Source organism: Polypterus senegalus, chromosome 6 (assembly GCF_016835505.1).
Source record: "Polypterus senegalus isolate Bchr_013 chromosome 6, ASM1683550v1, whole genome shotgun sequence".
Lineage (NCBI taxonomy): Eukaryota > Metazoa > Chordata > Cladistia > Polypteriformes > Polypteridae > Polypterus > Polypterus senegalus.
In genome coordinates, this window is record NC_053159.1 from 75050887 (window position 1) to 75068726 (window position 17840).

Consider the following 17840-nt stretch of genomic DNA (forward strand, 5'->3'; position numbering starts at 1 on the left):
TTATTTAACATTTTATATATGTGGAAGCTGCTATAGATTGAATATTATCCAAGTCTTTCAAATGTCTATAGCTGTCCTTTGGTGTGAAATCTGTAGTCTAGGCATGATTTATAAGGTTGCTCACAAAAGAATCAGATTCCAGGCATGCTTTTCTCATGTTGGCATCATACTAGTGTGGACCTGGTGAGAGTTTCCCACTGCAACAATCTCCTCAATATCATAAAACCTTCAATCAGATTTTTTTTTTTGGATTTGGATGTATCCGTTAGAAACTCATTCAACAGAGCAAATAAAATTACATAATAACTTGCAAAAAATTTTGCAAAAGCAAATGAAAAGTAAAAAGTACTGGTGCCAGCATACACATTAGAATGATACAACCTACGATTGGCTTGTTGTAGTGTGATCTTGCAGCATTAAGTTTGCAGGATGAAGTTTTGATTTTTTAATCTGTTGCCCATGTGCTGTCAGGTATATTTGTTGTAAATCCGAAATCTTGTTTATTTGTATTTTAATGATGTATTAAGGGTGCTTTAATGACACATGGAGGAGGGAAGCATCCTAGAATTTAATCGTCTCCCACAGTAGTCAGACCCTGCGTTGATTTCATTAACTCCTCCTGTTGCCATGCTATCATGATGCCTACCAGTCCACTTTCAGACCTGCAGATTTCTTTTTGTTTTGTTTTATGTTTATATGTATATACAGTGGGATGCAAAAGTTTGGGCAACCTTGTTAATAGTCATTATTTTCCTGTATAAATCGTTGGTTGTTATGATAAAAAATGTCAGTTAAATATATCATATTTACTTTCTGTAAATCCATTAAACTTCATTTCACTTCTCAAATATCATTGTATGTGTCTCCTATCTGATATATTTAACTGACATTTTTTATCGTCGAGTTTTGTTTGTCTCTTTTGCAAATTTGTGAAATGTATAATATAGTCATAAAATGTTTTTTTTTATTGTAGATCCTGTATCAGTCAGTAAATACATAATATGATCCATTTTATGTGGTAGATTTAAAAAGCAATTTGTTAATTAAATTTTTATTTTTTTTAGAACCTTTTACAAAAGGTCTATGATGAGGCTCGTCTGGTTCTTAGTCTTTCTGAGAAGTATGGTTGCTGTACCAAACCAAGTATCAATACAAAGCTCAGTGATGTGGAGAGTTGGCAGGTGGAGAAACAAGCTTTGCAGGAAATTCTACTTTCTTTAAAAGAAATGATATCCAAAATGCTTGACCACAGTGACAAGGTTTGTATTTTTAACTTTTTAAATTAATTCAAAATTAAAATTCACCTAAATCTAATGCAGGTATCATCTTACATAATTTGTAAAAGAAAAAAGGTAATTTGTATATGTAAATATTGATTTTTGCATTTTTCACCTAAATACAAACAGCCTACATTGACTACTGTTTACCCATTCTCACTTGCTAAATTTATACTATTTATACTCTTCAGGCTTGCAAATTTAAAAATTATTTTAAATTACAATGTTTATTTTGAAAATATACATTGTAATCTTCTGGTTTGTTTGTGGTCAACTAAAGGTAAAATGTAAAAAGCCTAGGTCAATTCTCTGTACAATGCTGCTTTGAGTATGTTTGGGGAAACGGTTTTATTGGTGACAGACCATCACATAACAATAATACTTATTTCTACGGCACATTCTCATACACAGGATGTAGCCCAAAGTGCTTTACAAGATGTCAAGGAAGATGTTACAAAAAATTTAAACAAATTAAAATTAGATAAGAATAATAATACATAAATAACATACAAAAATAAATCAATATGCACTTAACATAAGAGAGATAAATAATGAATTGTCAATTAGAAATATATAATTAATAGAAAATTAGACTCCTAATATACAGAACCATTTTTTAGGTCTTTAAAGATGAGGCCAATGATAAGGTCTGATGGACAGGGACGATAAAAAATATAAAACAAACTCCAGAGACATGAAGTTTGAGAGAAAAACAAAATCAACAGGTGTTCTAAGGCTAAAAGTCCACCAGACTGTATTGTACTTTGATCAAGTGGTATTGGTGCTAAACATCACAATAGATAAACTGTAAAAGAAAGCAGAGAAAAGGAGAGATCAGTTTTTGCAAATACATAAAGAATATGATAATTCTGTGTATGTATAGCCCAGTTGGAAGTTCAATTAAAATTTTGCTACAAAATAACCAAATTAAAAATATACTGCCACTGACCTTTTCATTGCTAAATCAGAAAGCATATCTAATTGCTTGTAGCAGTGGTGCAACAGCAAAAGAGAGATAAGAGGAAGAAAATGGAAAGAGGTTAGAAAAACTCTTCTCTTTTATAGACTAGACCCAATGGTTCTTAACCTGTGCTACGCGTACCACTGGTGTTATGTGAAGAATTACCAGGTGGTTCTCAAAGGAACACCAATAATAAAAAGAAGCCAGAGAGAGAATGACGCTGTCACAATTGCAGGTTCACCTCAAAAAGTGCTTTCATGAGTTGAATTTCAGAACAGAATTGCACATATACTGTATATTATTCAAAAAATCTCACATGGTTTAACTTTATTAATTGTGAAAATCCTGCTTAACTTTTAAGGCAGAAAGGCTTTTATTTTTCCTTCTTTTATGCCATTGTAGAAGTGGTTGTGAAATAAAAATACATGATTTGTGTATGATTTATGTTGAGTCAACTGTCAGTTGAGTTAGTGGTGAAATTATTCACTTTTTAATACTGTAGAGTTCTATGCACTTCTGCAATAAAAGAATGGGAGCTAAGCATTTATCCACATGGATGTTAAAAACATGGCTGGAGGTTTTACATCCTTGTATACATTTTCTTACTTGTGTATCCAGTTCAGTGGAATTTATCAATCCCTACTGAAGTACCCAATCTTTGATCGGGCACCAAAGGTTTATGAATCCAACTACTAGGGCTGTCATATTAGCCAAAAATTAAGGTTTGAATATTCAAATTAAAAACAAGTAAATATTCAAATATATTCATACTCGGCTTAACAATTGTGAACATTACATGTATGCTTTTACATGCGTTTTATTGTTATGGTAATTGCCTCTGTGGCAGCCACAGCAAGATAAAACACAGATGGGAAAAAAAAAAATCCTGCTGGGACTCAGGCAAATGTTCTTTAAATATAAGAGGCATCAAAATTCCAAGCAGGTTCACACTATAAAAAAGAAGCATCAGCACTGCCATTTTTGTTTTCATTGTAGTACTGATTACTTCTACAGTATGCATTGGTATGCCTCAAAGCTAGTTTGCTTTATTCATAGGTAAAAATGGAGGTCACTAAATGAAAATCAATTGAAATTTTGGTGAAAAGAAATTTGCTAGTGGTTTATGTGCGCCATATTATCTGTGGAATGTGTGTATGGTGTTTGGTATAATGTTAGTGAAGCTATTCTGTCTAACATATTGGGATACAGTTGATAATATTCAAAATGATAGCATTTTTTTCCTATTTTGTTAGGAGTCTGTAAATCAAAGTAGTGACTGGAGAAGAGAAATTCTGCAAGCTGTGCACAGTGTTCTTAATAATGAAAGAGAATGGTTTAGAGCTGAGCTTCAATCTACTCTGCAGGGCTCCAGCTGTACAGATATTACTCATCTACTAGAGAAATTTGAAAGCATCATGAGCAAACTGGTAAAGATAATTATTTATTAGATTTAGATTTTTTTTTAAATAGAGTTTAAACGCAGTATACTTTATACTACCTAACACTGCTTCATCTGCCTCTTGTCTGTTGTGAAGTACACCTGAGCCTGGGATTTCATGAAATCTGAATGAAGTACACTGAAGTTTATTTAGTCTCTCAAATTACTGGCTCATTTTCTTACTTTAAAACATTTTATATTTAAAATAGACTAGAGGTTTAACATTTGTCGGCCTCTGGCAATAGCAAAAAAACTTTTCCCAAAAAAGCTATTCCTTTCTAAGAATTTTCCTTATGCTTCTTAGAAGAAGGATGTTGTGCAAGTTCTTGATTACTTGTTTAGTGACATTTGTAAACGTATTCTACACCTTCTAAGTGTATCTTGTTGGCAAGTTATTTTATTTTTTTAGATGAGAAGTGGGATGATTGATATGATAGCAGAAAATCTGTCAAGTGCTTACATTTTGAAAACTGTTCAATCCTTTCAGTCTGAAGGTTAAATGACTTCTTCAAAAAACTTGAACCACACTCTATACAAATAAGGAAAATGTTCTAAATTAAAAAATATGAACTTGTTCCAATAGATACTGCTTGTTTGGAATGATCTCTAGCATGAACTTTCATACAGATTCAGCAGTTCATTGAGTCATATTGCACTGAAAGACACTATGGTATATTGCCCAACATTACAAATCATTGAAGTCCTCAGGAGTGACCATTTACCAGCACCTAAATGAGTAGATTAGTATGGACATTTATGCACAACGTAACAGTCAAAAACTTTTTTTTTTCTTTCCGAATATAGTATAATATTTTGTAACATGATGTTTATGCTGCCCTGTATTTTAATGTTAGGAATAATATATTGTAAATACATATCTTTGTCAAGCATTTTGCATGTTTTGCCTGTTAAGGTCTGTTGCAGCCTCCAGACCATGCAGTTCTCTTACTTTGCTCATTAAGAGTTTAATGTTCTTGCGCATAGGCTATTCAAGTCTCATTACTGCTAGCCTTGACATTAAATGCTTGTTTTACTTTGTTTCCCTCAATACAGATAGGTAGGATCTGCGCTCTGATTCAGGCCTCGAGCCCTGTTCTTCCTAAGGCCGGAGTTATACTTCACGCGACGCATGCTCCAGCGGACACTCCTGCTCCGCAAGCGTTGTACTGTTTATACTTGCGCGTGTAATTTACATGAATCTGGAGGAATCAACCAGGTGGCAATACAAGATATTATCACAGTGAGAACAGGTTCGGCTCCTCTGTGTTGTGAATTGCCTGTTACAACCATTAAATTCCGATGACACCTTAACGCAATATCTCAGAAAAGGATGTTTAATGATTAAATCAATCCAGGGATGTGTCCATTTCAGCTAGCATTGGGCACGAGGCAAAAACAATCCCTGGATGGGGCCTTAACTCATCACAAGGTGACTACAAGCACTCACATACACTAACGTCATTTTAGTGTAACCAAATCTGCATATCTTTGGAAGGAAACCGGAGCACAGTGAGGAAACCCAGCAGGAAAACATGTAAACTCCAGGCAGGGAATATCAGTGACGTGACTCCCTTCGAGACAGCAGTGCTACCGCTCCGCCACCGTGTCACCCCCATGTGTGTAATTATTAACAGTACAGTGATCCCTCGCTATATCACGCTTCGACTTTCGCAGCTTCACTCCATCGTGGATTTTATATGTAAGTATATCTAAATATATATCACAGATTTTTCACTGGTTCGCGGATTTCTGCGAACAGTGGGTCTTTTAATTTATGGTACATGCTTCCTCAGTTGGTTTGCCCAGTACAAGGGACACTATTGGCAGATGGCTAAGGTACCCAATCAGAGCACGTATTATGTATTAAATAAAACTTCTCAATGATATGCAATATGCTTCCCGAATGGTGCTTCGCATGCTTAAAAGCTCGTAAGAGCATGTATTGATTTTTGATGGTTTGCTTTTCTCTCTCTCTCTCTCTCTCTGACTGACATTCTCTGCTCCTGACAGAGGGGGTGTGAACAGAGGGGCTGTTCGCACACTGGCCTAGAGGATATGGGCGCTCCACTAAAAAATGCTGAAAGACTACCTTCACATTGCTCCCTTCCTTGCGGCTGTTTTCGCATACTTAAAAGCATCTATTGATTTTTGATTGTTTGCTTTTCTCTCTCTGTCTCTCTCTCTTTCTCTCTGACATTCTCAGCTCCTGACATGCACTCCTTTGAAGAGGAAGATATGTTTGCATTCTTTTAATTGTGAGATTGAACTGTCATCTCTGTCTTGTCATGGAACACAGCTTAAACTTTTGAAAAAGAGACAAATGTTTGTTTACAGGGGTTTAAAGTCCCTGTCTCTACAACCTCCTGTGTTTCTGTGCAAATCTGTGACCCAAACGTGACAATATAAAAATAACAATATAAATGTATCCGCCTTTCGCGGAGGGTTGTGGAACGCAACCTCTGCGATCGAGGAGGGATCACTGTATTCATTATTTAAACAAAATTACCCATTTATCTGTAAAGTGTAACGTACATACTTTAATGCATTTCATCATGAAAGTTATATCAATTATAAATCTAAGGATTCTAAATGTGCAGGAATATCATACATTTAATGTGCTCAATCTGGCGATCTATTGCTGTTTGCCACTGCTGTCAGGACCGGAGGAAGCCATAGAAAAAAAGACGGCACAGAAGATGGTATGTGAGACTTTTAAAATGTATCGTGTCATTACGATTGGAAATATGTGACGTTTAAATATAAAAGCACCACGAATGTATTTGTATGTCGGCATTTTGCTTCACCACATCGAACCATTCATCAAACATAGAAGCACACACACCGATCTCGTAGGATCCACAAAGCAGCTTTCTATCACATGTAGATAGTAACCAGAGACTCTGATGTCACATTCCAACTTTTTAGCACACTGTGCCCCCCTACTTTTTGCTGGTACTGCAACTCGCACACATGTCGCGTTAATTTCTGAGGACCTGCTCAGAGGACGCATGAAATGAACGCTGGAAATGTGTGGCAGCCATGATGCAGGCATGTCCTTGTTCTGTCCGTGAAGTATAAACGAGCCTTAAGCCCTCATGATTTTCATGATTACACCTGTCAGAACACCGTAAAATCTGTCTTCTGACTTTTTGATATCTTTCCAGGCCTACAGGTGGAAAAAGTCTGTGTCTAAATTTTTATGTGCCTGAAATGGTTGGAAATAACACCCAGTGTGGGAGATTTTTGAATGCAATATTGAAGGCATTAATTGTAAGCACATTGTCTCGGAGCAGAACATGTGTGCTGTAGACATTAAGAGAAAAAACCTTCAAACCTTAAAATTCAACTAAATTTCATCACAAATTGAACCCATTCTGGACAAGAAAAGGAAAAGCGTATAAGTACCAACAATCAGTGCACATTTGTTCAGCACAAATGACATAAAAAATATTAAAACAATTATAACATTGTATAAAATTATTCATATTCAGTATCTGGTGTTAATTATGTTTGTTTTTATTAGACAAAACCAAAAATGTTGGTAAACCCGTGTAGTGTAGTAAGCTTCCACTAATATTAAACTCTTCTCTAAACCCATTAAGTGTACAGTATTGGCCAAAAGTAGGGGAAGAAGGTGTCAACACTGTAAATATTGACTCTTTACAAAAATGTGATACATTTGCCAATAAAAGCCTTTGAAATTTATGAAATGTTTATAATTGTTCTTCAGTATACCATAGAAATATATTAAAAAAAAGAAAAAAAATGAACATGCTGAAGCTGCACATTTTGCAAAACACAGCATTTGTGTCACTGCCAAAACTTTTGACCACTACTGTACAGTTCTGTCTGTTCGTGACATAAAACTAAACTCCATAGTAGCACTTTAACCATACCATTCTTATTAAAACTAAAACTAATATGCGTGTGTGTGTGTATGTGTATGTATATATATATATATATATATATATATATATATATATATATATATATATATATATATATATATATATATATAATTCATGTCTTTGTGAAATAAAAATTAAATTAAAACTAAAATTACATGATGAAGAAAAGGCAAAAGTAAATTGAATTTCCGAGGAATGTCAGAAATAGACATAAAAAAAATATAAAAAGGCAGAACTATAGTAACTTTGATTCCTGGGAGATCATAAAAAAGCAATACTGACTTGACAGAAACATGATAAAGGATTTGACTATCTGATCTAAGGAGTTAAGATCTGAAGCTAGTGATGTTTCATAAATGATAAAATGAAGCTTTGAATGCAGCATAGATGTATGATTCAAAGTCAGGCAACCTTGCCAGTACAACTCTGAGTGTTAACACTGGAAAATAGGATGATTTTGTAAGACTCAAAGTTTTAAGAGGCGCCAAGCATGTTCAGTTATCCAGGTGATTCATAACGCCTAATATTTATAGCATTCTGAAATTGGATTGAACAATTCTGGGTCAAGGGAGGATCAGAGCCTACCCAGGCAACATTAATTGCAAAAGCAGGAATGATCCCCGAGCAGTTTGCAGTCTCTCATAGGCCTACTCACAAACATATACCCACACTCATTTAAGGCAAAGTTAGATTTGCCCTATAACCCAACCAGTATGTGTTTAAGAATAAAACGTACCCAGATAATGGAAAGGTGCAAATGCCACTCAGAAATAATTTGGGTTTTAAATTCAAGTTCAGAAAACTGGACTTGCTATGACCTTGACAATAAAATTCAAGCTAGTTTTTTTTACCTGTTGTGGGTGGAGGAAGTATTTCAGATTTTCAAGTACTGAAAGAGTTGAGGCAAGCAGACCACTTTTTTCAAGGGTTATATGCATTAGAAAGAGATTTTCAAGTAGAATGCAGTGCCATTTAAGTGGTAGAGTGGATTCTGACATCATGGTGACAATAAAGACATGTTCAGTTTTAGAAGTGATATGGAAAACAAGACATGGAATATCAACATTAGAAATAATATGATTTAGAAGTAGTACTGTATAAAGAAATGAGGTTTCAAATCAAAGTAAAGAAGATACTAGACATACTACAGCAGGCACAGTAGTCTGTTTAGCTCAAGCAATTTAACCATTTAGGTAAGTTAAACTATGGATGAGAGATTGTCCTAACGTTGAATTTTTAAATCAATTTTAAATTGATTCTTACTGTGTGCGTGTGCATCTTCCATATCCCAAACACATGCATGTTACACAACTTAAAACCTTGATGCAATTTAACATTGTTGTCTCCTGTAGGCTGCTGCTTATTAATAGCTGGTGCTTGCCTTATGCCAGAAGCTGATATGAAGGCTCTGGGACCCCATCCCTCAGCCTAAATTAAGCAATTGTATGGTAATACAATTACTTTCATTTATTTTTAAATAATAAAAAAAATTTGAATAATACCTATTTTATTATTCCTAGTCCAGGAGCTTAACACTACAAGTTAGGTATATATAGTCGCCTATTTTACTTATTTTTTTTAACCTGTGAGCTTAAAATATACCATAAGCTCTAATAGGACATGTATTTGTACATGTAATAGTAATTTTTATTCAATCATCATTCTCTGGTTAAATGATGGTATACAGTATGTTGACAATGTTTGAAGCCTTGTAAGGTAGTTTCATGTCTGTGTTACCCTTAACTGTTAAACCTATAAAATATTCTTTATAATCTTTCTTTTCACAAGCTAACATAATCAGTATTGTCTTAATATAAAAACGCTTGTAAGCTGATATTACGAGGATCAGATTTCACATGTTTAACTTGCTTTGCTAAGCTACCTTTGTATCTTCAGTTTCATGGTACATTGTTGCACGTTACACAGTCCTGTAGTTAATGATTTATGGTTTACATTATAATACTGCATAGCCATTGAACTGAAGATGAAATGTACAACTCAATTTCGGTCATTCTGCTCATCATTTCTTGGTGAAGTCCATGACATACACGCTTTCAATCATAACACCTTTTTGATTTGTTTTCTTTTCCCTATGAAGGAAGACAAACAGAATGCATCTCTGGGAAATCTTCTTGCTGCAGACAGAAGAAGTATGTTGGTGGAGATCCAGAATCTACAGGCAGAGTTAAGAATTTCTCACCTTCAGAATCAAGAGAAACTGCAGAAACTCCAAAGCAGCTTAAGCCTCACAGAAGAACAAGGAAACAAGAGAGAACATCAGCTCCGCAGACAAGGTAATTGCTGCCTTTATAAACTCTTCAGACAGATTTTGTTTAAGGGTTGTGACCAATTTGAGAATGTTCAATGTCGGCATTGTATTTTATACATTGCAATGTATGCATCTGTATTTTTGTAAATCTGTATTGTAATCTGTGGCTAATTTTTAACACAGAGTAACATTTTCAGTTGCATCTCTTTAGGTTTATGATAAGTGGCATATTATACAGTGCTGGTTAAGTTCTTATTGAGTAAATTAAGGACGAAAGCCAGCGAATATCACCTGCTAATATAAATATCTTATTTATTACTAATTTCCTTACCAGATTACATGAAGAAAAAAATACTAAGCCAGACAATAACATTGTATAGTATATAATGAGTAGCAGATAAGTGCATATGAGCTATGATTACTAAGGTGGGAAATGGTGGGTGGTGTGGTTTTTTTTTTTTTTTAAAGAAAATATTTCCACCAAACAAAAAATCCAGCTTTAACAATTTGTGGGGTCCGGTAAGATTGAATCCACTTTTAAAATCCATATCCTTATGTAACATTTAATTTTAATGCTGTTTTAATATTTTGACAGAAATTTTTGTTAGACCAAAGATTGAAATTTTAGTTTGTCCTAATAAACATTGTGCTGTACTTAGTGAGTGTTGTTTTCATCAGTTTAATTTAAATTTTTCTCTTTTTTTATTTTAAGCTGAACTATTAAAGTACAAGCTACAGCAGGAGCAGGCAATAGTAAATGACTTGCAAAACTCATTAAAATGTGAACAGGACAGATCAGCTGAACTCCGGTCTCACCTGAGATCTGAACAAGATGCAGTTGCTGACTTGAAACGAGAGCTTCTTGCAGTGAACCAAACATTAGAAACATCACTGAAGAAAGAGCATGACCTGCAAAAGGAGCTTGAAAATCTCAGGTGCAGTTGTCTCTCTGGTCCTCTTCTGTTTTGCTATTCTCATTCCACAGTATGCCTGTGATATTAACTATGAATATAAAAAACAGCCAGCATTTCCCTTGTCTTCCAGAATTGAGATTTTGTAACATTTGTTACCTTAGATTTTCATTGTTTACTTAGTCAGTCTATATTACATTGTATAGCATAGCCTTCAGCAAGAATAGTCTCAAAAATCTTAAAAATGAGCAGTAATCAACATAAATATTCAAGTCCTTCCGTGCGAACCCTAAATCCAAAGAGGACTGTTTCATTTATGTTAGGTAGAATGCCCAGAGGGGACTGGGCAGTCTAATGGTCTGGAATCCTTACAGATTTTATTTTTTTCTCCAGCTGTCTGGAGTTTTTTTTTTGTTTTTTCTGTCCCCCCTGGCCATTGGACCTTACTCTTATTCTATGTTAATTAGTGTTGACTTATTTTATTTTCTTACTGCGTCTTTTATTTTTCTATTCTTCATTATGTAAAGCACTTTAATCTACTTTTTGTATGGAAATGTGCTATATAAATAAATGTTGTTGTAGTTATAAGAGTATTGAAAAACAATCTTAGAGTGTAGATCTATACCAATTCATTAAACTAGTTTCTGTTTCCAATGTTTGCAGACATGGTTCTAATGAATTGAAATTCTAAGTCAGAATTTCATTTTTTTCCATTTAGAAAAGTTCTTCATTTATCATTAGTAATTTAACTTTGATTTTTTACATACAATATAAATACAAAACAGAATTTGATCAAAATACTTTACTTTAAATAATTTCCATAAGCCCATGTTTGAATGGGTATGTTATGTTATCCTCAGGCAAGGATTTTTTTTTTCTTGAAGATATCTTTAATTAAATAAGTATAATTCTTGGTGTATGTGTTAATTGAAGAGCCACTTTTTAATGCTATGTAATTAATTTTTTTTCCATTTTTTCCCCTAATATTTGCATGGTTAACATAACAGTTCATCTCAGTCCATTGTGGTCATCAGGTGCTAACTTTTCTTTCTCCATATCAAGTCCATTAATTTTAATGGATGAATTGTGGAGGTGTGATGATCCAGGTAGGCTCTAGCATCCTTGTCACACTTGTACCCTGAACCATCAATAACATAACCGAGATGAGCCAAGCAGAAAAGATGCACATCACAGCAAAAGTGAGGTGTAAAAAAAGGTAGTGCTTTTATGTCAAAGAATGGGGGTCACCGACCACCTGCCTTCCATGTTAGGCATCACTTCACAGCTTTGCCTTTGGTTTTCTTTCCCAAACTGACCTTAATCCACTATCCTGCTCAGGCTCCCTTTATACCTCAATCAGCGAGGTGCCCTAATTATGACCTGAGGAGAGTGGATAGTGCTATTTGAACCAACAGCACCCTCATGTGCAAGCACAATCAGCCCCAATCCCCATTAAGAATCCCAGAGCTGCATGAACACCCACGCCCATGGAGCCTGAGTCGCACTGTTTTTTTTTTTAAAACCATCCCACCATGGACTTTAATGTGTCACCACAAGAGATTATTAATACTGTTTGAGTCAAACCTGTTGAACACAACAAAATAATCAACCTCGTTAATGAATATTAGAAAGCACTGTTTGTTTTTGGACATATTGTATAACATTTTCTAATTGAATGGAAATGTTTTATTTTAATTAAGCTAAAGATTTTATGTAAATGCAATTAACTTTACTACATTAGAGTTAAAAAGACTTAACTTCATACATAATAACCTTTGTATAGACTTGCTTAATGATATCTTGTGGTCCTTGGTTTAGAAGTAGAGCAGAATGTTTGGAGACAGACTTGCATTCTGCTGAGAAAAATCTGGAAGAAGAACAGAAGAAAGTGAAAGAATTCCACGAACTCTTGGATCAGGAAAGACTACGTAACATACAGAGAGAAGATCATGATGGGCATACACAAGAGGTAGCATAAATGTTTGTTTATATATTTGGTGAAGAATTGATACCGCTGGTTTATTTTAAAGGTTGGTGATATTTTGCTGGTGGTTCATCTTTTCTTATTTTTTTTTTACGTAGCCTTGATGTTTCCCAAGGTACAAGACTTTTTACAGGTTTTTGGTGTTTGTCATCTCTTGAACTATATATTACAATTTACACTATTGCTGTTACAGTAATTGCATGTAAATTAATGCTTTTTCATTGTCAATTTTATTCTTAGACATGCATACTAATGAGACTTAACATAATACAAGTTTTTTTCTCTAAATTGTACATTATTACACACTTCAATAACAAAGGAGGGAAAATTTACATTTTCATACACTACACCAAATATATAGGACTGTGTAGTGTCCAAAATAAGATCTTTTGATCTTGTGATATGCAATATTACAGTTCATTTATAGGACAGGAATTGTATGCGCACTTGTGTGATGCTACAACTGATAGCCTTTTCAGCAAATGCACCGTTATTTTAATCCCAAACACTTCATTATATTTTGAAATGTTTTTGATCCAATGCTTTGCTGCAGGAGAGAACAAACCACACAAGCCTCAGGACCAAAGTAAGAACAGCCATGGAAAGGGCAGCAACCTATTACATGGTGCACTGATTGCACTCATATATAAACACATTCATTTATACTGAGTATGTCTTGGGATGTGGAAGAAAACACATTGAGAAATGGGAGAATATGTAAAGTTCTCGCAGGCACTCTTCATGCACAGATTAGTTCTAGAAATATGAAGACTTGGATGGATACTCAAATACTATTAAAGTGTTTGGACAGAGTTGGGATTGGCCTGTTTTTTGTTTTTTTTGTTGTTTTTTTCTCCAGGTTTTTCAGTTTTTTTTTTTTTTTTCCAGTTTTCAGTTTCACTCAAGGACTTATCTGTGAAAAACTTGTAACAGTAGCAACAAAAATACCATCAAATGTTTTATTCTAAAACATTGGTACCAAGGTTGCCAGCCTCAATATCATGGAAATACATACTATATTAATACAAACAGTATATGCTCTGTTTATACATAATATATATGTGTACTGTACATGAGTAGATTATGTAAGGATTTTTTTTAAATACATGTAGGTTTCCTCTTTAAAAATACAGTGGTGTGAAAAACTATTTGCCCCCTTCCTGATTTCTTATTCTTTTGCATGTTTGTCACACAAAATGTTTCTGATCATCAAACACATTTAACCATTAGTCAAATATAACACAAGTAAACACAAAATGTAGTTTTTAAATGATGGTTTTTATTATTTAGGGAGAAAAAAAAATCCAAACCTACATGGCCCTGTGTGAAAAAGTAATTGCCCCCTGAACCTAATAACTGGTTGGGCCACCCTTAGCAGCAATAACTGCAATCAAGCGTTTGCGATAACTTGCAATGAGTCTTTTACAGCGCTCTGGAGGAATTTTGGCCCACTCATCTTTGCAGAATTGTTGTAATTCAGCTTTATTTGAGGGTTTTCTAGCATGAACCACCTTTTTAAGGTCATGCCATAGCATCTCAATTGGATTCAGGTCAGGACTTTGACTAGGCCACTCCAAAGTCTTCATTTTGTTTTTCTTCAGCCATTCAGAGGTGGATTTGCTGGTGTGTTTTGGGTCATTGTTTGGGTCATTGTCCTGTTGCAGCACCCAAGATCGCTTCAGCTTGAGTTGACGAACAGATGGCCGGACATTCTCCTTCAGGATTTTTTGGTAGACAGTAGAATTCATGGTTCCATCTATCACAGCAAGCCTTCCAGGTCCTGAAGCAGCAAAACAACCCCAGACCATCACACTACCACCACCATATTTTATTTTTGGTATGATGTTCTTTTTCTGAAATGCTGTGTTCCTTTTACGCCAGATGCAATGGGACATTTGCCTTCCAAAAAGTTCAACTTTTGTCTCATCAGTCCACAAGGTATTTTCCCAAAAGTCTTGGCAATCATTGAGATGTTTCTTAGCAAAATTGAGACGAGCCCTAATGTTCTTTTGCTTAACAGTGGTTTGCGTCTTGGAAATCTGCCATGCAGGCCGTTTTTGCCCAGTCTTTTTCTTATGGTGGAGTCGTGAACACTGACCTTAATTGAGGCAAGTGAGGCCTGCAGTTCTTTAGACGTTGTCCTGGGGTTTTTTGTGACCTCTCGGATGAGTCGTCTCTGCGCTCTTGGGGTAATTTTGGTCGGCTGGCCACTCCTGGGAAAGATCACCACTGTTCCATGTTTTTGCCATTTGTGGCATTTGTGGATAATGGCTCTTACTGTGGTTCGCTGGAGTCCCAAAGCTTTAGAAATGACTTTATAACCTTTACCAGACTGATAGATCTCAATTACTTCTGTTCTCATTTGTTCCTGAATTTCTTTGGATCTTGGCATGATGTCTAGCTTTTGAGGTGCTTTTGGTCTACTTCTCTGTGTCAGGCAGCTCCTATTTAAGTGATTTCTTGATTGAAACAGGTGTGGCAGTAATCCGGCCTGGGGGTGGCTACGGAAATTAAACTCAAGTGTGATACACCACAGTTAGGTTATTTTTTAACAAGGGGGCAATTACTTTTTCACACAGGGCCATGTAGGTTTGGATTTTTTCTCCTAAATAGTAAAACCATCATTTAAAAACTGCATTTTGTGTTTACTTGTGTTATATTTGACTAATGGTTAAATGTGTTTGATGATCAGAAACATTTTGTGTGACAAACATGCAAAAGAATAAGAAATCAGGAAGGGGGCAAATAGTTTTTCACACCACTGTAACTGATGTCTAACTGTTTTTATAGTAAAACTGACAAAACCACACACACGCACTCAAACTCACAAATCATGGGTCGCACACACTACTGATTAAGTGTATCCTGCCAAGGTCGATCATTTTCTTCACCCAATAAATCGTTAGTTCATCAAAGATTGAAAGCAGCGCAGTGATTTCTGTTATTCCTTATTGGCAGCATTTCATTTAAAGATGATTCAAGTCAACAATGCAAAAGAGTCTCTTATTTTGATAGGACAATTTTTTTTAGGCATAAGCATTTTTCATTGACTTAAAAAAAAAAACTAGTTATTACCCTCTTTGCTTCAAATTTGCTTTTTAAAAAACCTTTTTGGTATAATTTATTTATGCCAGTTTAAAAAAAAAAAAAAAAGTAGTCCTTAAAATTATAATGTACCATATCTAACAGGAAGAGGTGATGGTAGGAGTAAGATTGCTGACTCGCAGTTAAATGATCACTGGTTTGATGATCAGAAACATTTTGTGTGACAAACATGCAAAAGAATAAGAAATCAGGAAGGGGGCAAATAGTTTTTCACACCACTGTATGTTTATTAATGATCCATCAGCCCATGCTCCTTCTCCACTAAATTAAAAAGTACATTTGATTGTCCATGTTCAAAATCTGGAGTTCATAATGGCCAGTAAAAATAAAACTGCAAAAGTTGTTTTGGCCATAGACATGAGCTATACGCAATGTAATTTAGGAAATGACCTACAGTTTTCTTTGACTAAGTAAGTGAATAATGCATCTCCACACATCATGGCATAATAGTCCAGTGTATTGACCAAGAACTGAGTGTGTGTTGTATGACTTTAATCTGGTCTACGGTGACTTTGTTTTTCCTTCAATTGCTGTAGTTACTAGGGTGTTGTACCGTGTTAGCCATTATGAAGGTAGCAAAAAGTCAAGCAAAATGACACCTTTTATTGGCTAACTAAAAAGATTAAAATATGCAAACTTTGGAGGCAACTCAGGTCCCTTCTTAAGGCAAGATGTAATCAAGGGGCCCGAGTTCCCTCGAAAGCTTGCATATTGTAATCTTTTTAGTTAGCCAATAAAAGGTGTCATTTTGCTTAACTTTTCACTACTTCAATTGCTGTGTAATAGAAGATACAATGTGCATGCTCAGACATTGCAATGGTTTTGACATTCTTTTTAGGAATGAACGAAAAATGAATAAATATACAAATAAGATATTGTACTATATTATGGTATGGTCACATTCAGAAGAGCTGTTCAGTATCAAGGACATAAGACTAAATAGCTTCATTACGATGTGTAAACTGCATTCTAAAGACTATAATGTTACCTGCATATAAAAACTGTTTAAATGCAGCATACATGATAAAAAAGTTTACAAAATACAATAATAATTTATTATTAGATATTAGTTATTTTTACTTTTTACCAGTTAGTAGTGATGCACAAGGTCCACTGAATCCTCTTCGCTTCTAGTTTGGTGAAATCACAGAAATGTTTGTGAACTTTGCAATGAAGTCAAAGGGGAAGGAGGAACTAATTTTGTTTTGACTGGATTATAATGGTGCCAACAGTACTAACCACTGAGCCACTGTGCTTCAAATAACAAAAGATGCATACAGAACAATATCGCAAATAAAATACAACAGATGGCCACAAATTAGAAATAAGTAAATAAAATATCATTATGTTGAGATTGTGGTCATTTTGGGGCACACATTAGCCATGCCCCAAAGCGGTGGCATGGGGCTGGCTTGTTCCTTTGTTTGAAGTCATGGCTTCTGACACAGCGGGAATATCTTTTTTGTTTCCCATGTATCTGTGCAGATGCTTCACTCTTTCTTCTTCCATCAAGAATATAGAAATGGCTTATAAACAGTATTAAATCTTTTTTGTTTTATTATTTCACAGTATGTTGTGTTCTCTGATGAGAGGAGGGGGAAGAGTGATGGCCCCTTTAAGGCTTTTTTAAGACTCTTGCTAAGCACATGGCTAATTTGCATGCAAAATTAGCCATGTGGTGCTGTGTTGCCAGTATGTTATATATCAATTGCCAGTACTGTTAATACTGCAAGTTTTTTGTTTATTTTTTTAAATGCACAGAAGAGTGCGATGGGTTGAAACAGGCATGAGTGGAAGAAACAGTAACTGAAACAGTTTTTGGTTCTAACTACCACCATCCCCCCCAAAAAGAAGTTACTGTAAGAATGCATTAAAATTCTGTTCATTGATGCCACAGCTCTGTGATGGCCTTGCAAAGCATCATGGGGCATTTTTTTGAGGAACGTTTACCTATGCTAACCACACAGGGTATTTCCAGAAAAATACT

General features: G+C 35.0%; 1 protein-coding gene across 1 annotated transcript in view; it reads left to right on the forward strand.

The window, feature by feature from the left end:
• pcnt (pericentrin) overlaps positions 1-17840 on the forward strand; it is a 174690-nt gene that overhangs the window by 156165 nt on the left and 685 nt on the right. The window contains exons 40-44 of the mRNA XM_039756353.1: positions 1065-1259; positions 3492-3665; positions 9683-9878; positions 10566-10788; positions 12583-12733. Of these exons, the coding sequence (XP_039612287.1) occupies positions 1065-1259; positions 3492-3665; positions 9683-9878; positions 10566-10788; positions 12583-12733 (939 nt within the window). The remainder of the gene's footprint in view (positions 1-1064; positions 1260-3491; positions 3666-9682; positions 9879-10565; positions 10789-12582; positions 12734-17840) is intronic.